Raw genomic sequence first — 22,291 nt, 5'->3', positions numbered from 1 at the left:
TTGTACATACATGATAGTACCTTACATTGGATGATCATGATGCAATTATATTAATTAATTGCCAACTCTAGTCCCAACTCCAATGATGTTAATGTTTATCAATATTCTCAAGTAACTTTAGCATTCGGATCTAACAAGTGTATATTGAAAGCTTATCCTTGAAAAATGAAATGTTCTTCATCTTGACGTCAACGTAATACTATTTGTAAATAAGGGGTATAACCATAGTATACTAAATTGCGTTAAAACTATATAATATTGATATAATACTAACTCATCTCCATCCATAACATGTTGAGTACAAAAAGATGAGACCCTGTTTTTGGCAAGGCTACGAAAATCCTTGAGACTGATATAATTAAGATAGGTGGTGGATTAGTTTGAGGTTGATGAAGATGATGCATCCCCTGGAGAAGTTTTGAGTTTAAATCCACCCCTTCTGGCTCTTACTTCCCCACCTTGCATTTCTTGTTTTTCCTTTTCGATTTTGGCAGATGCGATTTTTTGGGCAGATTGAACTAGTGTTGGTGACACACGTTCAATCTCCAGGAGCTGAAGGTTTTTCCCCTTCCCTATTGCAAATGGGATTTCTTGAAGTCCCTCGCAGTTCTTCAATATCAGATTCTTCAGTTTGGGAAATGGTTCATCTGAAGCAGCAGTCCATATTTCCAAATCGGTACGCGCAATGTGTAGAGTTTCGAGATTAGGGAAGCCGCTGCTTTGAGTTTCCCAACGCCCTCCCTTGAACGCCATCTCCTTGAGCTTGAGCACCTCCAGACTGTGCAGGCCTCCTAGTATGTTCATCTGGGTCCAAGCCAACTGAGTGTATGATAGCGTCAGCATCCTTAGGTTCGGTGGGAGATTGTGAAGATGAGGGAATCGATGCAGCTCCTTCTTCTCCCCCGTGATGGAGAACGGGTCGTGCACTAGCTTCAGCTTTTCAAGTAGTTCCAATTTCCCCAAGTACGGCGCATCCACTAGAGTGTTTAGGTTCCCTCGGATCCCCAAGTTCCTGAGGTTTAAGATCCTGCTGAACAGCTCTGCGGTGCAGGATTCGGCTGACAATCTGCTCAGTGTTTGTAGATTCTCTCCGCCTTTTCCTTTCAATCTCATTTCCTTGAGACTGATAGCTGCTTTCGTCTTCAGATGCCTTAGCTGCGCCATCTTGGAAATATCCACTCTGACCTCCAATTCGCGTGACGTGGTGTCAATCTTGACGGTCTGTAGATTCCAGAGGTTGGAGACGCCTTCGGGTAGAGCCTTGAATTCGTTGCCGGAGAGAGCAATGTACCTCAAATGTATCAGCTTGGTGAGTTTAGCGGGGAATTTGGTGAATTTGAGTGAAGTGGCGTCGACAACCCGAAGTAAATCGAAAGCGTTGGTGATTGACTCAGTGTGCTCTGTTGGCAAGCTGATTGTTTCCTTGGAGAAACAAACGAACGAGCGGACTCTAGGGCCCTTGGGTTTGTTGTGGAGGAATTCCATCATGACGTTGTAATGGATACAGAGGCGGCGGCGCTTCACTATCTCGGTTATTGCAGGATCCAACACCCCATGCCTCGTGTTCTTCACCTCCTGGAACAGATTCTTGTTTGCAAACGAGGCTTCGTTCTGGCAGAACTCGCGTATCATGTCGTGGACACGGCAAGTTTTGACGTATCCATTGGCCTTGGTTGTCTCAGCCATGACTAGGTTCCTGGCTACGAGATCGCCCAGGTTGTCCTCCGCCACTTCCTCCAAGCTCCTCCCCGGCTTTTCTTGTATAAATCCTTCTGCAATCCACAAGCGTATGAGCTTCCACGCCGAGATCTCGGTGTCCTCAGGAAACATCCCTAGATAGAGGAAGCAATCCTTCAAGTTATGTGGCAGTTTGTTATAACTCAATGAGATGATTTGTGTAGTGCGCCGATCTTCTTGGACGTAGGTACTCACACTCTTGGACACCTTCTCCCATTCTCTCCTGTCTTGTTTATCGGAAAGAGTTCCTCCGATCACCACCACAGCTAGAGGCACTCCCCCACACTGCTTGGCTATATGCTGTCCGGTCCCCTCCAACTCCTTAGGACAAGTATTGCCCTTACCAAATGCCTCCAATTGGAGGAGCTCCCAACTTTCCTCGAACAACATGAAGCGTAGCTTGTGGGGCTCTCTGTTATGGTTTGTTTGTTTAGCCACTCTCTCATAACGGCTGGTTATCAGAACTTTACCCAATTTATTGTTCTTTGGTAGGGCAGCTTCGATTTCCCTCCAGTCTTCGAGAGTCCACACATCATCCATGAAGAGTAAGAACCTCCCCTTCTCCAGATGAGACCGGACTAGTCGGGTCAGTTCGATGTTGTTATTGCCAGACATGTCTTCGCGGGTGAACTTCTTGAGAATGGTGAGGAACACCTCTCTCACATTGAACTCCTGAGAAACATACACCCAAATCAGCACCGGGAATTCAAATTCGATTTTGGGGTCACGGTAGATTTTATAGGCAAGAGTGGTCTTGCCAAGACCAGGCATGCCCACGATGGAGATAACATCAAGTTGCTCTGTTTTTTCACTCAAATATTCGAGTAGAATGGCTTCTTGATCAGCGAAACCCACTACATTGTCTTGTCTCAACACCAACGTTGTCTGCATACAAACAAATAACCCATCAGCTTACAAACTCAAGGAAAAGAAGAGTTGAGAATGGAGTAGTACCTTTTTGAGTATATTGTGATGGGATGTTCCTAGGGTGGAAGCAGATCCATCGGCGACCGACTGGGCCGGGCCTTTCAAGTTGGACATGGCTCTATCAAATGCAGGCTTGAGTTGGAGCCTAAGCTCCTTGACCTTCTTGGCCAAGTCAAGAGTCTTGAGGCTGGGAATGCCACCGGGTTTAGATTTAGATTTGGCCTTGAGGGTGAGCGTGTCGAGGGCGTCTTCGGCATCGTAGACGGCCTCCCTTATCTGCTTCACCAACTCCATGAAGATGGGGCCATTGTCTTGATTGTCGGAATGCTCCATCAAGAAAGCATTCATCAGCGCCAGGTCGTTCTCCAGTTGCTTCAGCTCACCCTCCGCCCCCTTTACCAGACTCGCCTGCTCCACCACCAGCTGCTTCACGTTCTCCAGCAGGAATGTTACTGCAGCATCCGCCATTTTTCACTATTTTTCCTTTTTCCTTTTTTCAATCTCTATTTTTGTACATTCAGTCAAAATAAAACTATATATTTATAAATCTCAAAGCGAGCAAGAAACTACTCTTCCCGTGGTTCTTCCGCGTCCAAAATGATTCCTCATGCTTCCACGAAATTTCCCGACGGAATGATTTAGGCGACGACCCTAAAAGCAAGTCTTCGTCGTCGGTAACAACTAAGAACGTTTCCTGGGCCCATGCTGACACCATTGTTTGATTTAGCATTTCAGTTTTGGTTCTCATTTTTGCTACATCCAAACATAGCACTAGTAGTCATTATTTTAGATTCAAAATCAAATTGAATCAAAATATATACTCCTTCCGTTCCACAATAACAAAAGCGTTTCGTTTTAAGCACTCATTTTGAAAAAATAATAATAAATAGTTAAAATGGAGAAAGAGTAAAGTAAGAATAATAAATAATTATAATAAGTAGTATTTTTTTTTATTTTAAATTTTTGTCTCAAGTTACTGCAGTTTTTCTTTCACCAAATTTAAGAAATTACTAATGTTTAATAAATAGAGAAAGAATAAGGTATGAATAAATGTGAAATAGTCGAGATTATATATTTTATGTTTTATTATAAAAATTGTTAAAATAAAATAATGTAGGACTATATGTGACTTTATTTGAAATTTCAATTAAACGCAAAACCGAAATCCAACAACTAAATTGAATTTCATAAATCAATTGGCAATACTTTTCTCTTCCTTATGGTTTAAGAAGTTAACAAAGTTAGCAACTATGATTATTTTAGGCATGATACGATGTGCTTACAAAAATTTCTCTCATTATTTTATGCCCTACTCCAACTTGGTTACTTCTGTTCTACGTAATTATCATTATACTAAAAACTATTACTCTTTTTATTTCATGTTAACAGAGTCGTTTCATTTTTCTGCACTCGTGTTAAAAAGAAATAAAATTAAAGTAAAAATAGAGACTAAATAAAATAAGAAAGAGTATACTAATACTCCCTTCCTTCTATGTTAATAGAATCGTTTCATTTTCTGCTCTCATTTTGAAAAAATAAGAATAAATATTTAAAATAGAGAAAGAGTAAAATAAGAATAAATATTTAAAATAGAGAAAGAGTAAAGTAAGAGTATGTTAATAGAATCGTTTCATTTTCTGCTCTCATTTTGAAAAAATAAGAATAAATATTTAAAATAGAGAAAGAGTAAAATAAGAATAAATATTTAAAATAGAGAAAGAGTAAAGTAAGAGATAGGATAATAGTAGTATTATTCATTGTTTGCAAAAAAGATACTACTATATGGAACAATAATTAATGAAAAATCGAATGATTCCTTATAAATTAAAAATCTCTAACAACAACCAACTATTTGTTTTTTAATTGAAAATTTGGAGAAAATTTTATTAAGTGAGCCTGGGCACTCGAAAACCGTTGAATACAAAAGTCGTCTCATTTAAGAATAGATTCCAAATGAAATGAACATCAATCATGAATAGAGTGAACTAAAGAAAAACAAAAGAAGGACCAAATCAACAACAATCGTAGGTTTATTGTGACCAATATAATAGCAGTCAGTCTGAATATCTTGTTAATTTATGGAATTATGATTGTAAACTCTCACCTCGAGATAATTCTATTCCGACCATCACCACAACCTGAATAAGACTGATCCAAATTCATACTACTCTCTTTGTTACAAGTTACTTGAGTCGTATTTCATTTTAGATTGTTCCAAGTTACATGAGTCATTTCTCTTTTCTAGCTAAAAATAAAATATCTAATCACCTACTTTATTCTTTCTTTTATCTTACCCTATCTTCTCTCTCACTTTATTCTCTCTTTTATTTTATTTTATTTAACTTACTAAACTCAATTTTCTTAAATCTTGTGCTGAAAAGGAAATGGCCCAAATAATATGAGACGGAGGAGGTGGATTTAAAATATAAGCGGGCCGAACAGAAAACAAATAGCTATAAATAATCAAAAGCCCACTAAAACATTGCCGCTGCCGTCTAATTTTAAAAAAGCCCACTAAATAATTAGGGCTCCCCGTCTAATTTTACCCCAAATCTGAAACAACCATATAAACACCTTCATCCATTGTTTCGTCTCTCCCATTCGCATCTCGAATTTTCCGTCATTACCTCACCATAGCAACTGGAGTTGCAGATATTTTTATCTCGTCCAGAGCTAGTCAATAATCATTTCAATGCGCTCGTTTAATTCCTTTTCAATCATTCTGTCTTTTGCTTTTACCAATTGCTTACGGGAAATATGAAAAAGGCAATCGTATGTTTGACTGATGCGTTTAATAATCGATGAATCCATCAGCCCTTACTGTTGCCCAGATGTCTGGAGCATCATATGCTTGCGCCTGCTGCTCTTGCGGTTCGTGCACTAATGTGCTCCTACATTTCCAATGTTTTTTCACCTTTTTTTTTAAAATTTTGTTACTATACTGAAATTTATTTATTTTTTGATACGCTTTGATCGTCTTTACTCTTTACTGGGTATTTTTTCATTTAAAATAATCCTTTCAATGCCTGGACATCTCATTTTGTGTTTGATTATGTTGTTTCAAAAGGATCGGTTTAATTCAGATTAATTTTCTAGATTTTAATTTATTTTGCAGAAACTGTTATATTATTTTAATCACAGCCGGGGGTTTTCACTTTGGTTATCACATTCCAAATGCAATGGAGGTACGCATTTGTAAAACTGCCGATAATTTTATGATTACAATTTTTATTGACTCTCGAAAATCTCGAATTAAAACTAACAAATTACAATTGACAATTATTAAATTCTAATTAAAAATCATAACTATAACTTGACAAAAAATAAAGAATTCACTGATTAAATGTTGATAGTGCAATCGCAGCTTTGGGAATTTTTTTTAAGCAAAATCGTCTTAATCGCGGCTTAATATTCATTCCCACTAAAATCTCAGTAATTATTGCAAAATTTTATGATGGTTTAATATTTTATACCCATAAAAGTAGCTTAATTTAGGTGTCACAGCTCAATCTACAATTAATTAGCAATCATCTAATTCTTAACTTAAAAAAGTTGATTTGCAATCAGAAGAATCATAAGCTCTTGATATGGAGTATTAAAATTGTAACTATAATGTCAATCAAAACTTTAGTTACGAGTGTCAACTGAGTAAAGCAAAATCTTAGTTTGGCATTGCTAGAAAGAGAACTTTAGTTAGAGTGTCAACTGAGTAAAGCAAAATCTTAGTTTGGCATTGCTAGAAAGAGTTTTAATAACACACTGCTGCCTAATGAGCACACATAAATATGTTGGTACATGAAAGGGATAAGAGCTTAAAAGATAATTAGGCCATATTACAGTACGAAAATTATTGAGACTGATAATAATTAAGATAGTCGGTGGATTAGTTTGGTGTTGATGCATCCCCTGGAGAGGTTTTGAGCTTAAATCCACCTTTCTGAGCTCTTCCTTCCCCGCCTTGCATCTCCTGTTTTTCCCTGCTGATCTTCTCAGCAGATTTAAGTAGCGATGCCGACACACGTTCGATTTCCATGAGCTGAAGGCTCTTCCCCTTCGCCACTGCAGATGGGATCTCTTGAAGCTTCTCGCAGTTCTTCAGTATCAGATTCTTGAGTTTGGGAAATGGATCACCAGAAGCAGTCCATGTTTGCAAATCACTGCGTGAAATGTGCAACGTTTCCAAGTTAAGAAAGCCGCCGCCCTGAGCTTCCCACAACGCTCCCTTGAACGCCGTTTCCTTAAGCTTGAGCACCTGTAGTGTGTGCAGGCTTCCGAGTGTACTCATCTGCGTCCAAGGCAAATGCGTAGACGAAAGCGTCAGTATCCTCAGATTCGGCGGGAAACTCTGCTGATGAGGCACGCGATGTAGCGCATCGTCTGAAGCCGAAGGTAACAAGTCGTGCACCAGCTTCAACTTTTCAAGATGTTCCAGTTTCCCCAAGTAGGATGCTTCCACCAGATTGGTTAGGTCCCCTCGGATCCCCAAGTTCTTGAGGTTTTTGGCCCTGTTGAACAGCTCCTCTTTGCAGCTTTCGGCCGATAATCTGCTCAGCGTTTGTAGATTTTCCCCGCCTCCGCCTTTCACTTCCTTGAGCTTGATGGCTGCTTTCGTCTTCAAATGCCTTAGCTGCAGCATCTTGGAGATATCCACTTTCACCTCAAACTCGCGCAACAAGGTGTCTATCTTAACGGTCTGTAGATTCCAGAGCTTCGAGACAGATTCGGGTAGAGCCTTGAATTCATTGCCGGAGAGAGCAATGTACCTCAGATGTATCAGCTTGGTGAGTTTTGGGGGGAATTTGGTGAATTTGATGGGAGTGACGTCTACAACCCGAAGCAAATCAAAAGCTTCGGGGATCGACCCTGTATGCTCTGCTGGCAACCCGATCGTTTCCTTGGAGAAACAAACAAACGAGCGGACTCCTTTGCCCTTGGGTGTCTTGCGGAAGAACTCTGCCACGTGGGAATGAATACACAGGCGGCGGCGCTTCACTATCTCGGATATTGCTGGCTCGAACACACCTTGCCTCGTCTTCTTAACCTCTTGGAAAAGATTCTTGTTCGCAAAGGCGGCTTCATTCTGGCAGAACTCACGGATCATGTCGTGGACGCGGCATGTTTTGATGTCGCCGTTGGCCTTGGTTTTCTCAGCCATGACCAAGTTCCTGGCCACGAGGTCGTCTAGGTTGTCCTCTGCCACTTCCTCCAAGCTCCTCCCCCGCTTCTGCTGTATGAATCCTTCTGCAATCCACAAGCGCGTGAGCTTCCATGCCAGGATCTCGGTGTCCTCGGGAAATACCCCAAGGTAGAGGAAGCAATCCCTCAAGTTATGAGGCAGTTTGTGATAACTCATGGAGATAATGTTTTCAGTCCGCTTGTCATCCTGGACATAGGTACTGACACACTTGGACACCTCCTCCCATTCTCTCTTGTCTAGACGTTTTTCGATAAGAGTTCCTCCTATCACCACGACTGCTAATGGCACTCCCCGACACTGTGTGGCTATATCCTTTCCAACACCCTCCAAATCTCCCGGGCATGTATTGTTGTTACCAAATACCTCCAACTGGAGCAACTCCCAACTTTCCTCAGTACGCAAGAACCGCAGCTTGTGAGGTTCTCTGTTGAGGTTTGTTTGCTTAGCTACTCTCTCATGACGGCTCGTTATCAGAACTTTACCTGATTTATTGTTCCTTGGCAGGGCAGGTACGATTAGTTTCCAGTCTTCCACAGTCCACACATCATCCATGAAGAGTAAGAATCTTCCCCTCAGCAGATGAGACCGGACTAGTGGAGCTAGCTCCCAGTCTTCCTTGCTAGACATGTCTTCGCGGGTGAACTTCTTGAGAATGGTGAGAAACACCTCTCTCACATTGAATTCCTGAGAAACATACACCCAAATCAACGTGGGAAATTCGAACTGGATCTTGGGGTCTCGGTAGATTTTCCAGGCAAGAGTGGTTTTGCCAAGACCAGGCATGCCCACAATAGAGATAACATCAAGTTGCTCAGTTTTTTCATACAAATATTTGATCAGAGTGGCTTCCTCATCAGCAAAACCCACTACATTGTCTTCTCTCAACACCAGATCATTCTGCAAATAAACCATTCCAATAACCCATCAGCTCATTTATTTCATTTTTGTCCCAAGTCATATCATAGTAGTATAATGAAACACACTTTGATTGAATTGTGATGCAATAAATTTAGTTTTGGACTATTCACTTGCAATACATAGTAGCATTTTGGTGTCGAATTTGCATACAAAGTAGGGGTGGCAAAATGGGTAACGGGTAATGGATAATTCTCATCTCGACCCATTACCTGCCGGGTATCGGGTACCCGCTACCCGAAGATAACGGGAAACGGGACGGGATTGGGTAGTGTGTTTTAGAGTTTTGCGGGTAGCGGGTATACCCGTTAGTCCCGATAATACTCTTTATTATTAGTATTAGTCATATACCATCTTTTAATACTCCATCCGTTCAATATTAATAGAGACGTTTCAAATAGTTAAAGTGGAGAAAAAAAAGTAAATAGTTAAATAATAATAATAGTCATATACACACTCATTTTAAAAAATTAAAAATAAATAGTAAGAATGGAGAAAAAATAAATTAAAAGAGATCATAATGTAGAGAAGAGTATTTATATTATTATTTTTTCCAAAATGAGTGAAGAAAATGAAATACCTCTATTAAAGCAAAGCAGTGGGAGTACTTTATATAATCTAAGAGTTCTTTTGAAACAATTTTATATTCCAACGAACCAATTGAAAACTTACCGGAACTAGCTATAGAGTGTCCCCTCACTTTTATTCTCAATCTATTCAAAGTTTACCGTCGATACTAATAAAGTAAATTAGGGAACACTGACGGTTATCATGGTTTTCAATTTCTTTATTAGGATTTCGGGTAGGGTACGGGTACCAGCAATGTCGGGTATGGGAACCCCGACATGGGTATCGGGTAATCCCGATATGTCGCGGGGCGGGTATTGAGACAACAAATTTGGCTAAAATCGGATACAAGTACCCGACTTATCGGGTGCGGGTAACCCGTTTCGCCACCCCTGATACAAAGGTACCTTGACTTAAATAATTTGCACCAAATACAATTCTAGAAATAGATAGATAATACCCACAGCTAGTAATTACTTGACTATGACAAATGTGTTTGTAATTGTATTGAAGATAGAATTGAAGAGAGGTAGGGTATGAAATAGATACCTTTTTGAGTTTATTATCATGGGGAACTCCAGATCCATCGGCGACGGGAAGGGCGTTGAAGCCCTTGATGGCTCGGTCGAAGGTAGGCTGGAGCTGGAGGCGAAGCTCCTTGACCTTCTTGGCCAAGTTAAGATGCTTGATGTTGAGAATGCTACCACCAGATTTGGCCTTGTGGGTGAGGCAAGCGTCGAGGGTGTCTTCGGCCTCGTAGACGGCCTCCCTGATCTGGCGCTCGAACTGAATGAAGACTTGGCCCTTCTCCCGATTGTTGGCGTACTCGATTAAGAAGGCGTTCATCAGCTCCAGCTCGCTCTGCAGCTGCTTCAGCTCCTTCTCAGCCCCGGAGATGAGATTCATCTGCTCCACCAGCAGCTTCTGCACGTTCTCCAGCAGGAATGTCACTGCCGCCTCCGCCATTTTTTTTCTCTCTCTGTACTATCGGATACACCACAGATACTCTACTTATATTTGAAGATCACATCAATTTTACAATCTCTAGCGCGTGGACATGAATGATGCTTCAACGAAATTTCTCAAGTACTACTTCTAAAACTAGAGACGACGACCTAAGTCTTTGTCTATACTATATCTTGTTTTGGTGGGTCCACGCGGACACTGGCTTTGCTTCCAGCTTTATGTAATCAACAAAGTTGCCACTTGCCAGCATTTACTTTTTAAAAACTTTCCCGAGCAATGTAAATACTCACTATAGACTATAGTAGTCTTTTTTATTCTATTTTATATACTTATCATAATACTCGTGAAATTTTGTAAATGTATTTTATTTCGAATGAGAATATTAATGGTGAATCATGAAGTTTCACAAATTGTCAATTGACATTGATTATTTTCAAGGAAAATGAGAAGCTAAATTACCGTACATGTCTAAAATTTTGATGATGACAATGATAACAGCGTATCAAGTCTAAGAGCCCTATTTTTCTGCAGTGGTGGAGCCCTAGTGTATGCTTTATCTCTTATCAATTTTTCATTTAAATTTTAATATTATTGTTTTTTAATTTTATTTTTAATTACTAAAATACCAAAATATATTATATTAAACACCACAAATGCAAAAAAAAAATTGCATTACTTAATTAAAAAAAATTACATCATACTTAGCTAAAACAACTACATTAAACTAAATTACTAATTAAAAAAAAAAACTAGTCATCTAAATTTAACTTTTGGCTCAAATTCTCAAACTTTTAATAGTGATTTAATTAGGGTTTAAAGAATTAAAAATTTTAAAAAAATGAAAAACGGCCCGATCAGGCTCGGGCATCGAGCTGCAATGGATGGCCGATCTCACGCCCGATGGATCGGGCGAGAGATAGGTCGCGACCGATCTTTCGATCGTGGTTGGGCGCGACCGACGTCTGCAGTGGATGCCCGACGACGCCCGGGCCCGATCTCAAGCGACCGAGCGTGAGATCGGACATCCATTTTAGATGCTCTAAGAAACTATCAAACCGGTAGAATAAAGCAAGAGATATAAATTAACAAAAGCTCTAACCATTGAAACACCTAATAGTTAGAACAAACTGCTAATATTTGAATTCTGCATAATCATTCCCATCACTATTTAAGAAAATAAGTATCACTATTATTCCATCTGTGTTTTCAAAATAGCAACTACTTTTATTTTGGGTCGTTTCTTAAAAATAGAAAATTTAAATCTTTCTATGTTATGACATGAATCCCACAATCCACTAACTCTGCTTTCACTACTTTTTCTCTTCCTTTCTCTTACTTTACTTTTTTTCGTCTCTCTTACTTTACCAATTATTTTCTCTTACTTTACCAAATTTATATTAAAACTCTTGTTAAATCAAATATTTCTATTTTTTTAATACAAGGAGTATAAATAAAACACGTTACGTGCCTTTATAGCTTTAGCCCTTCGAAAATTATTCAATTTGCACAATCATGTTTCCACGAGATTTCTTTACTCAGAGGAAGAGGCGACCAAGACCAACAGCAAGGAGTCGAATTATTGTCATCTTATTTCTTTTAATCCAAATTAATAATATAGTGTTTCAAATATAAATTTACTTTTGGTATGAATTTTCCATGTGTTGCAAACCTTTCTTCGTGCCTTTCTATATATATATATATATAGGGGTGCATTATAATGATAACCCTAATTTGTGTGATAACCCTATAACTAAATCTCCACCACACATTTTTAAAATATATGGTCTAGATTTAATCTAACAAAAACTATCATTGTATCAAATAAAACTATCATTTTCGGATATATTAAGGGCAAAATTGTCATTTCATTTTAAAATTTGGTGGGAAAGAAGAAACTTGACTCAGACGTTAACATTCGATTTCTCACAACTCAAACCCTCCATCAATATCTCCCACAATCAAACCCTCCGAATCCCGTTTCAAACCCTACGAATCGAAGGAAAAATCATCACAATTCTGGAATATGTCGAAGGAAAACGCTGAAGCTTCACCGAAGAAAGGTTGGATGAAGTTTATTACTTATTTCACTTTTGATTTTGCTCGATTTATCATTTTGCTGAAGATTTTCTCGATTTTTTTTAGATTCTGTATTTTTTTAGTGTAGATATTTCTTACATTTATACAATATTGTTCATGCATAACAATATTGAGAACAATCTACATATTTAGATTTACATTTTACCGTGCATGCTGCTGGTGTGTGTTTTTCTGTGTTTGTGTGTGTGTTTTGCTTTGTTTACGTGTGTTTTTGCTGTGTGTGTGTTGCTATGTGTTTGGTTGATCTGTTTAAATGTAGAAATTGTGATTTTGCTTGATAAAATGATACTTTGTGAATAGTGTTTTGTTTTACTTAAGTGACAAGTTATGCCCTCTCTACTTTTTTGAACTTATTGAAATTTAGAAAATGATAGTTTCAGAAGATAAAATGATAGTTTCATGGGATATGGGATAAAATGATAGTTTCATGGGATAAAATGATAGTTTACATTATAAAATGATAGTTTCATGGGATAAAATGATACTTTATGTTTGTTTGTGTGTGTGTCCTGATGCTAATGCTGCTGTGTTTGTGTGTGTGTTGTTGTGTGTGTCTCTGTGTTTTTGTATGTGTGTGTGTTGCTATGTGTTTGGTTGATCTGTTTAAATGTAGAAATTGTGCCTTTGCTTGATAAAATGATACTTTGGATGCATAAAATGATAGTTTCTGAAAATGATAAAATGATACTTTGTGAATAGTGTTTTGTTCTACTTAAGTGACAAGTTATGCCCTCTCTGCTTTTTTGAACTCATTGAAATTTAGAAAATGATAGTTTCAGAAGATAAAATGATAATTGCCCTTGATAAAATGATAGTTTCATGGGATAAAATGATACTTTGACTTTATATAATGACATAAACTGTTTAACACACTAAAATCTTTTGTTTATTAGGAAAGAACATTCGTGATGATGATGATTATGAACATAGAACATTAGCAGAAGAAGTAGAACATATAAGAAATAAGAAGAAAAGAAAGAATGATGATGCAACTGATGGTAAGACAACATCAAAGAAGGGCAAGAAAAAAGTTGTTGAAGATATTACAGTCATTAAGATAGCAACTTTGGCAGGAAGAAGGAATACTGACTTCTTCGTTGACATGCTTGAATCTCTAAACGAGAATCAAAGAAGAGCTGTTAGAGAGATTGGGTTTGGCGCACTCCTAAACTTCAATATAAGAAGTTTCCCAAGAGCATTAGCGTATTATCTGATCTACAACTTTAACCGTAAAAGTTCATCAATTGAGTTGAACAGTGGGGAATCACTGTTTTTAGACGATGAAGATGTTCACATAACTCTTGGGTTCCCGATTGGATCTTTACCTATCAATAAGAGCAAATTTCAGAAAAATACCCACATCAAAACTGAAATTGCTAAATTCTGTAAAGGTGGAGAGAAAAAAATGGTGCCAAAGTATGTTGTAGAGCAGATGGAGAGAGACAAAGAAGGTGGTGAGTTGTTTAAATGGACTTTTATGGTTCTCATGGAGTATGCCTTGATTAACACTCCTGCTGATGGAAATTTGAGGCCAAAAATTTTAGATTACATAGCTAATGTTGAGAAGATCAAAGAATACAATTGGTGTGGCTATGTCATATCTAGATTGCATGAAACACAAAAGAGGTGGAAAAAAAACACAACAAAGATATTTACCGGGCCAGTTATCTTTGTAGTGGTAAGAATATATTTGTTTTCCATTGTCTATGAATCTATTTACAGAAAAACTAATATTTAGTTTTTGTTTAATGTAGGCTTGTTACGTGGACAGGATTCTTTTTGAAAAAAAAATGGTGCCAAGATGTTATCCAACAGTGAAAGGATGGACTGCCGAACTGTTGAAAGAAAGACAAAGAGCAGAAATGGAGAATTCAACATTTGGTATGGGTCATATGTATGACAGATATAAAAAGCAGCCACATGAAGAAAATGATGAAGATGACGAAGAAGAAGAATCTCAAGATGTAGAAGTGGGGACAACCAATGAATGGGAGAATTTCTTACATGAATGGAAGGAAGCTGCCAAAAATGTTAAAGCGTCAATGGAGAAGATTGTTGATGTCCTTGAAGCAGTGCCGGAAAAACTCAGGAATCTAAATAGCTTTAAGATAATCTGTGATACAACAAGAAATGCAGTGGGATTGAGAGAGGAAGGTGTGCAGCATGTTATAGAAAGTCAGAATACAATGACACATGCTATAAACAATGATGAAACTGATGATCCTGAATGGATTGATATCATGATTGAGTTAACTAAAGCTGCTGAGAGGACATATATATTGAAAAATAGGAATGAGTTCCCTACCTTCACTCTGATACCTGAATGTGACGACAGTCCTAATGAGAATCAAGAATTTAATCGGAAAAAGGATGTAAAGAAGGAAAAAGATGATGAGGTGGAAAACGAGCAAGAGAAACAGAATGAAAGCGAAAAGGAAATGGCTAATAAAGCAGCTGGAAAAGAAGAGGAAAAAGTTTCAGGGAAAGAAGTTCAGAATGAAGAATATGAGGTAACTTTTAAAAATGATAGTTTAAGTACATAAAATGATTGTTTATATGGTTAAAATGATATAGGTTTGATGATGTTTTTTGGTGGTTCTGTTTTATTTGAAAACTGATACTTTTGCATCATAAAATGATAGTTTAAGCGGATAAAATGATACTTTTGCATGATAAAATGATAAAATGATAGTTTCGGGGAATAAAATGATAGGTTCTGTGAATAAAATGATAGTTTTGTTTCATAATGATAGTTTTAGATTTTTGGCTATGAGTATTATTTTATCAGCTATGAGTATCATTTTATCAGCCAAAAGTATCATTTTATCTACTGCAAGTATCATTTTGTCATTATATAATTCAGAAGTACCATTTTATAACATAAAAATGAATTATATTTTCATGCATATAGAAAAGTATCATTTTATCAGCTATAACTATCATTTTATCAGCCAAAAGTATCATTTTATTAGTAAGAAGTATCATTTTGTCATTATATAATTCAGAAGTATCATTTTATAACATAAAAAGTATCATTTTATCAGCTATGACTATCATTTTATCAGCAAAAAGTATCATTTTATCAACTGAAATATAATTTAATCAGCAAAAAGTATCATTTTATGTATATTAGCAACAAAAGTAATATACCTGTTAGTGTTGTATGTTGAATCAAATGAAATTACATCTCCAAACATATGATAATTTCATCTTGAAATAGCATCATCCCAGAACTGATACTTTTATTTGAAAACTGATACTTTTGCATCATAAAATGATAGTTTAAGCGGATAAAATGATACTTTTGCATGATAAAATGATAAAATGATAGTTTCAGGGAATAAAATGATAGATTCTGTGAATAAAATGATACTTTTGTTTCATAATGATAGTTTTAGATTTTTGGCTGATAATGTGATAGTTCCTGTGGATAAAATAGTATACCTTCTGTCAATAACAATTTTTTTTTTTTTTTAATGAAAGCATGACAGAGTTGATACCATAATAACCACTGTCATGGAGGATATCCACAGAGATGATGAAGTTTTAAAACAGAGAGAAGAAAATTTGAATAAGGAGAAAGTGGTTTCTCAAGAAGATGATGAAGTTTTAAAACAAAGAGAAGAAAATTTGAATAAGGACAAAGGGAAGAAGATGGTTTCTCAAGATCCTCCAATGGAAAAGGAGAAAGTGGTCAGAACAACAAAGAAAATTGTTGAAGCAATGTGCTCTCCCTACAATGTCAGAGCAGTGAATCTGAAAGGAAAGCTGAATAAAGAAGAGAGAGAAATAATGTACTGGTTGATGGCAGATGAAGAAAGTGAACAGTAATTTTTGAATTACATAATTATATTCTTATTCAGTTCTTTTAACTAACATTAAATATGAATTTGAAATCAGTTATGAGGTAGTTTATGAGAACGACAAGATCACATTGTTCAAGATTGACTTCCACAGCCTTGCTCCACGTACATACGTCAGGATCAACATCATAGATGCATGGGTTGTGTTCCTCAACCACAATGAAAAATTCAAATCAAAGGCATCACCGAGTCGTCTTTTCATCAACACCACACCTACGGTACAGTAAACGATTAAATAAATAATAGTATTACATTAAAAGTTAAAATATATTTACAAAAATGTAAACATGACAGATTTACAACATTACTGCAAGGAGATCTGGTTGGACTGAAGCAGAGAGTCGAGAAAGATTTTGCTCAAACTTGAATGAATTTGTGTCAAAGATTGAAAATTTCAAATGGGAAAATTATGACCTGGTAAGTAATAGTTAGATATACATTACAGAACAGGGGTGCGTTATAATGATAACCCATATTTATGTGATAACCTAATAACCCTATCATTTTATGGGTCAAAAGTATCATTTTTACTAAAAATGATATTTATACATGATAAAATGATATTTTTCGTCCATAAAATGATATTCTGTTCTATAAAATGATACTTTTCTTCCATAAAATGAGGGTTATTAGGTTATCATCATAAATATGCGTTATGATATGATGACATCCCTTACAGAACAACATACCTATATTTTTGAAAATGACATTTATATATAATGTTTTGAAAATTAGATATTCTTTCTGATCTGGGCGTATGAACATTATTATATCATCTGCTTCAATCTCAAAATGCAAATGATGGATGTGATTGACAATTCTCTGGTTAGTGAAGATTTACTTGAGATGAAATATGAAGATGCACCAAGTACTCTGGTATGTTTAGTTAAATGCATTCAATATTTATTAGTTAAAATGCATTGAATATAATTCAGTATGGAACATAATATAATTTTTAATCAACCTCATGTATGTTTTGTGTTATTTGAATAGAGAAATTTCTTCCGAACTTATCTTGGAAATGGAGTCAATCCATCAATGGGAAGAACTGTCAAACTGTCAAAAACCAGATACATGAATATGCCATGGCAGAACGATACAAATAAAGTTGACTGTGGAATTTATGTGATGCGCCATTTGGAGACTTACATGGGTGGTCCTGTTCGTAACTGGAATTCAGGTTTAACGAAGAAGGGAACAGAGTCTTTCATAAAACTCCGTGCCAGATATACTGAAGCATTGCTTATTGGAGATACTAACAAGAAGGCTTTTGAGACACTTACAATGATAAAGAAGAAGTTTGAGAATGACAACAAAAAAGGAGAAATTGATGGTGAAAAGATGATCAGAGAATTTGAACCCCTTGTATACTAACTTATATGACTTGATAATAGCGTTTTGTAATAGTGGTTTCGAATATAATCACCCAAAATTATCATTTTATCTGCTGCAAGTATGTCATTTTATCAGTCAGAAGTATCATTTTATCATTTTATCTGCTCCAAGTATCATTTTTTCAGGTTAAAGTATCATTTTATCAGTTTATAAACAAAAGAATGATGTTATAAGCCAAAATGTCATTTTATAAGCCCAAAGTATCATTTTATCTACTGCAAGTATCATTTTGTCATTTTATCAGTCAGATGTATCATTTTATCATTTTATAAGCCCAAAGTATCATTTTATTAAACAAAAATGTCATTTTATCAGAAGTATCATTTTATCAGTCAGAAGTATCATTTTATCATTTTATTTGCTGAAAGTATCATTTTATCAACTGCGAGTATCATTTTATAATTTTATAAGTCAGAAGTATCATTTTATCAGCTTATATATCATTTTGTCAGATTAAAATATCATTTTATCCGTTGAGAGTATCATTTTATCAGCTTATATGTCATTTTTTCCAGCTTATACATGATTTTATAAGGTTATTGTCATTTTATTTGCTGCGAGTATCATTTTTTCAGGTTAAAGTATCATTTTATCAGTTTATAAACAAAAGAATGATGTTATCAGCCAAAATGTCATTTTATACACCAAAAATACCTAAATTATATCAAATGGTTTCAATCTGTCTTCTCTTGACTCTACCACAATTTCTTGAATCATGACGACCCATCTCATGACATTTACCACACCGTCGTAGAGGCTTATTTGCTTTCCTTATTGCACTCTGCCTCTTTGCTACTTTGCCACTAGCTGATCCTTTGGTACTAACAACGTCTGGAGGATGTACATCAATTACATCAGGTACTGCCATTCCATAAAAATCCTCAACCATCTTCTTCTTTTCAATGACTGAAGGTGCTGCACAATTTCCAAATATATGCTGTTCCAAATCATCAAGACCAGCACTTAACAAAGACAAATGATCAATACTTCCTTCAGACTTTTGGACTAATCGATAAAAGTTGGAGAACAACTTTTTCTTAACTTCCTGCTTTTCATCCAAATCTGCAAGATAAAAAATAACATTATTACAATAAGTACTATCATTTCTCTGACTGAAAAATAGAATTTTTACAAATAAGGTTAAAAATGGAACACACGTTCAAATGGTTATTGTTCCTCAGATGGTAGACCATGTGCTGCCTTTAGTAAAGAGCTCGTCAACCACCTTCGACCAAAATATTTCTCAGGAATGAGATTAGCAGACTTATTCTTCAACAAACAAAATATATGACAGCATAACAAACCAATTCTGGAAAACTTCTTGCAACTACAGTCGAATGTGTCTTTCTTACAATCATACTTAACATCCAATGTTCTACCATATTGGTCCTTGACCTGATGCATCTTGATGTTATCCTCAACAGTAGTTATAGAAACAATCTCACATACCATACTTATTTCCTGTTGTACATGTTTGAAAATAGAATCAGTGTAGATTGTAGATGCATGCTTCTCAATAGGCAATTGGGTTGACAAATCAGGAATAGTTGAGTAATCCAAGTAGTTCAATCGTGAATTGGCATTCCTTTGATCTCCCACAGCATAATTAAAGAAATTGATGAACTGTACAAGATTTGCACGTGGCTTTGTGTAGTTTTTAAAAAAGCTATTCTCCGATTCAGACATCGATGTAGTCCTAAGAAGCGACCCCATGGGAAAATCTCGAAAATAAGCAGGAACCCAGAATTCTCTATCTTCAAACATTGATCCAAACCAGTGCACGTCTTCTAATCCATACCGTTCCATTATATCATTCCATATTATATCAAACTCATCAGGCTCTAACAAATCAGACCAAACACATGCATTCAACTCTTTTTTGAAATCTTCATTACCAAGTAAAGATTTGGGCAACTTATCTGACACCTTAACCATGATATGCCACATACACCATCGGTGCCTTGTTTGTAAAAGTACTTGTTGAACAGCAAGTTTGATCCCCCAATCTTGATCAGTGATAATCAATTTGGGTGCTACCCCCATGCATCGAACAAAACAGCCAAACAACCAAGAATAGGATTCTCTACCTTCACTTGATAACAAGCCAGCTCCAAATGTAACTGGTCTAGAATGGTTATCTTTTCCAGTGAATGGAGCAAAAATCATGCAATACCTTCAGAATATAGCATAAAAATGAATTATATTTATCATAAAATGGTTAAAATGATATAGGTTTGATGATGTTTTTTGGTGGTTCTGTTTTATTTGAAAACTGATACTTTTGCATCATAAAATGATAGTTTGAGCGGATAAAATGATACTTTTGCATGATAAAATGATAAAATGATAGTTTCGGGGAATAAAATGATAGGTTCTGTGAATAAAATGAGTATATTCTGAGTATCATTTTATCAGCCAAAAGTATCATTTTATCTACTGCAAGTATCATTTTGTCATTATATAATTCAGAAGTACCATTTTATAACATAAAAATGAATTATATTTTCATGCATATAGAAAAGTATCATTTTATCAGCTATAACTATCATTTTATCAGCAAAAGTATCATTTTATTAGTAAGAAATATCATTTTATCTACTGCAAGTACCATTTTGTCATTATATAATTCAGAAGTATCATTTTATCAGCTATGACTATCATTTTATCAGCAAAAAGTATCATTTTATCAACTGAAATATAATTTAATCAGCAAAAAGTATCATTTTATGTCTATTAGCAACAAAAGTAATATACCTGTTAGTGTTGTATGTTGAATCAAATGAAATTACATCTCCAAACATATGATAATTTCGTCTTGAAATAGCATCAGCCCAGAAGAGTCTAGATAACTTTCCATGAGATCCTATCTCAATTTCATAATAGAAGGCATCAGATGATTCCTTTTGAGAACGCATATAATCAAAAATCATTTGAGCATCTGAACCATCAATATTGGACATAATATCACGATAACCATTTCTAATATCAATAATATCACATCCAACATTTTCAGGTCCACCCATTATCTCCTTCAAAAGTTTGAATGTGAGAGTGGGACCAATATTACACCGGCCACAATCCTCCATAAACCTCCGATGGATAGGATCCAGATTGCGATTGGCCATCATAAAATGCCTATGCTCATCCGCAACCATTAAGTGATTATGATACTCAACAAACTGATAAACCTCATATCCTCTGCTCTTGCCATCTGAATAATATCTCAAATTGAGTTTAGCAAGACATTCACACCTAAATGACCGACACCTACGCTTTTTAAAAGACACTTCAGTTGATTGGGATGCATGACCAGGTATAAAATTCTTAGAGCCTTGTCTGCTGCAAGCCAAATACTGCCACTTAGTAATACCTTGAACTGATTTGTTACCCATTTTACGAATGCCAAAACCAACTAAACGAGCATAATGTTCATAGAAACCAACTGCTTCTACTAATGTATTGAATTTCATACCAATCATTGGCTTCAAAGCATCATCACAAACAGGAATGTACATACCTACAAATCAGTAAAAGTATCATTTTATCATAGTATCATTTTATCATAATATCATTTTATGCAGTAAAAGTATCATTTTATGCAGTAAAAATATCATGTTATGCAATAAACCTATCATCACAAACAGGAATGTAAATACCTACAAATCAGTAATAGCATCATTTTATCATAGTATCATTTTATCATAGTATCATTTTATCCGACAAAACTATCATGTTATGCAGTAAACCTATCATCACAAACAGGAATGTACATACCTACAAATCAGTAAAAGTATCATTTTATCATAGTATCATTTTATCATAATATCATTTTATGCAGTAAAAGTATCATTTTATGCAGTAAAAATATCATGTTATGCAATAAACCTATCATCACAAACAGGAATGTAAATACCTACAAATCAGTAATAGCATCATTTTATCATAGTATCATTTTATCATAGTATCATTTTATCCGACAAAACTATCATGTTATGCAGTAAACCTATCATCACAAACAGGAATGTACATACCTACAAATCAGTAATAGTATCATTTTATCATAATATCATTTTATCCGACAAAACTATCATATTATGCAGTAAACCTAACATTTATAAGCCAAAAGTATCATTTTAACACATAATCGACAATACATAATATAATCAAATAAGAATTTCAGTACATCAGAAACATAAACCAATCAACAACTAATATTAATCTAAAATCAAATTCAATACATGAATATGAACACAATCAATAAGCTAAGTAATAGATAATGATTGTCACCTTCGTTATTTGCTACAGATTCCATCGAAGCAAATTTTCACAGCAATTGCCACATGGCAGCTTATTATTCATCCACGTGTACAAATGATTGGCTAGGAATAGTGGTATGATGTTATTTTAAGGGGTGGTGGCACCCTAACATGCCTATATAAATAGAGAGTTGTGATCAATGTCGAACCAATTTTAAAGACCGAACTAGAGACCAAATCTAGGCCATTAGATCTAGTTTTTTTGATGAGATGTGCTGCTGCGAAAATTTTTTCTGCTTCATTACTAGCCCATTTTACTTCATTGTATAGGTTTATTACTTCATTATGTACCTAATACCTTGAAACTACAA

The 22,291-nt window shown here is 35.8% G+C and overlaps 4 protein-coding genes and 1 long non-coding RNA gene across 5 annotated transcripts; 2 read left to right on the top strand and 3 right to left on the bottom strand.

Moving 5' to 3' along the window:
* Positions 1 to 237: 237 nt before the first annotated feature.
* On the bottom strand, positions 238 to 3,282 carry LOC125186542 (putative disease resistance RPP13-like protein 3). The gene is made up of 2 exons (XM_048082922.2): positions 2,692 to 3,282; positions 238 to 2,622 (listed from the first exon to the last, which is right to left on the bottom strand). The coding sequence occupies exons 1-2, from the start codon at positions 3,130 to 3,132 to the stop codon at positions 376 to 378; spliced, it is 2,688 nt and encodes an 895-aa protein (XP_047938879.1). The 5' UTR covers positions 3,133 to 3,282; the 3' UTR covers positions 238 to 375.
* Positions 3,283 to 5,237: 1,955 nt separating this feature from the next.
* On the top strand, positions 5,238 to 7,704 carry LOC148926875 (uncharacterized). Its single transcript, XR_016130596.1, has 2 exons — positions 5,238 to 5,535; positions 5,780 to 7,704. It is a non-coding gene; the product is annotated as an uncharacterized LOC148926875 (long non-coding RNA).
* Positions 6,375 to 10,309, bottom strand: LOC125188405 (putative late blight resistance protein homolog R1A-10). The gene is made up of 2 exons (XM_048085225.2): positions 9,893 to 10,309; positions 6,375 to 8,758 (listed from the first exon to the last, which is right to left on the bottom strand). The coding sequence occupies exons 1-2, from the start codon at positions 10,307 to 10,309 to the stop codon at positions 6,548 to 6,550; spliced, it is 2,628 nt and encodes an 875-aa protein (XP_047941182.1). The 3' UTR covers positions 6,375 to 6,547.
* A 3,959-nt stretch (positions 10,310 to 14,268) lies between these two features.
* Positions 14,269 to 17,691, top strand: LOC125200859 (uncharacterized). Its single transcript, XM_089059275.1, has 4 exons — positions 14,269 to 14,778; positions 14,815 to 14,916; positions 17,263 to 17,394; positions 17,677 to 17,691. Exons 1-4 carry the CDS (start codon positions 14,269 to 14,271, stop codon positions 17,689 to 17,691), a joined length of 759 nt encoding a protein of 252 aa, XP_088915401.1.
* A 1,140-nt stretch (positions 17,692 to 18,831) lies between these two features.
* Positions 18,832 to 20,499, bottom strand: LOC148926874 (protein FAR1-RELATED SEQUENCE 5-like). Its single transcript, XM_089059274.1, has 2 exons — positions 20,419 to 20,499; positions 18,832 to 19,837 (listed from the first exon to the last, which is right to left on the bottom strand). Exons 1-2 carry the CDS (start codon positions 20,463 to 20,465, stop codon positions 18,832 to 18,834), a joined length of 1,053 nt encoding a protein of 350 aa, XP_088915400.1. The 5' UTR covers positions 20,466 to 20,499.
* Positions 20,500 to 22,291: the final 1,792 nt, after the last annotated feature.

This window comes from Salvia hispanica, chromosome 5 (assembly GCF_029641045.1).
Source record: "Salvia hispanica isolate PSC_SH4W2 chromosome 5, Shi_PSC_v1, whole genome shotgun sequence".
NCBI lineage: Eukaryota > Viridiplantae > Streptophyta > Magnoliopsida > Lamiales > Lamiaceae > Salvia > Salvia hispanica.
The sequence above is the reverse complement of the archived record's forward strand: the minus strand, read 5'-3'. Positions and strand labels throughout refer to the sequence as shown.

Bases quoted from the DNA above. Each gene is read 5' to 3' on its own strand.
- LOC125200859 (XM_089059275.1), top strand. From the start codon at position 14,269: ATGGAGAATTCAACATTTGGTATGGGTCATATGTATGACAGATATAAA. The intron at 14,779-14,814 runs GTAAAGAAGGAA...GTGGAAAACGAG, and splicing joins AATTTAATCGGAAAAAGGAT to CAAGAGAAACAGAATGAAAG. The intron at 14,917-17,262 runs GTAACTTTTAAA...TTATTTGAATAG, and splicing joins TTCAGAATGAAGAATATGAG to AGAAATTTCTTCCGAACTTA.
- LOC125186542 (XM_048082922.2), bottom strand. From the start codon at position 3,132: ATGGCGGATGCTGCAGTAACATTCCTGCTGGAGAACGTGAAGCAGCTG. The intron at 2,623-2,691 runs GTACTACTCCAT...GTTTGTATGCAG, and splicing joins ATCACAATATACTCAAAAAG to ACAACGTTGGTGTTGAGACA.
- LOC125188405 (XM_048085225.2), bottom strand. From the start codon at position 10,309: ATGGCGGAGGCGGCAGTGACATTCCTGCTGGAGAACGTGCAGAAGCTG. The intron at 8,759-9,892 runs GTATCTATTTCA...GTTTATTTGCAG, and splicing joins ATGATAATAAACTCAAAAAG to AATGATCTGGTGTTGAGAGA.
- LOC148926874 (XM_089059274.1), bottom strand. From the start codon at position 20,465: ATGTTTGGAGATGTAATTTCATTTGATTCAACATACAACACTAACAG. The intron at 19,838-20,418 runs GTATATTACTTT...TATATTCTGAAG, and splicing joins TCAACATACAACACTAACAG to GTATTGCATGATTTTTGCTC.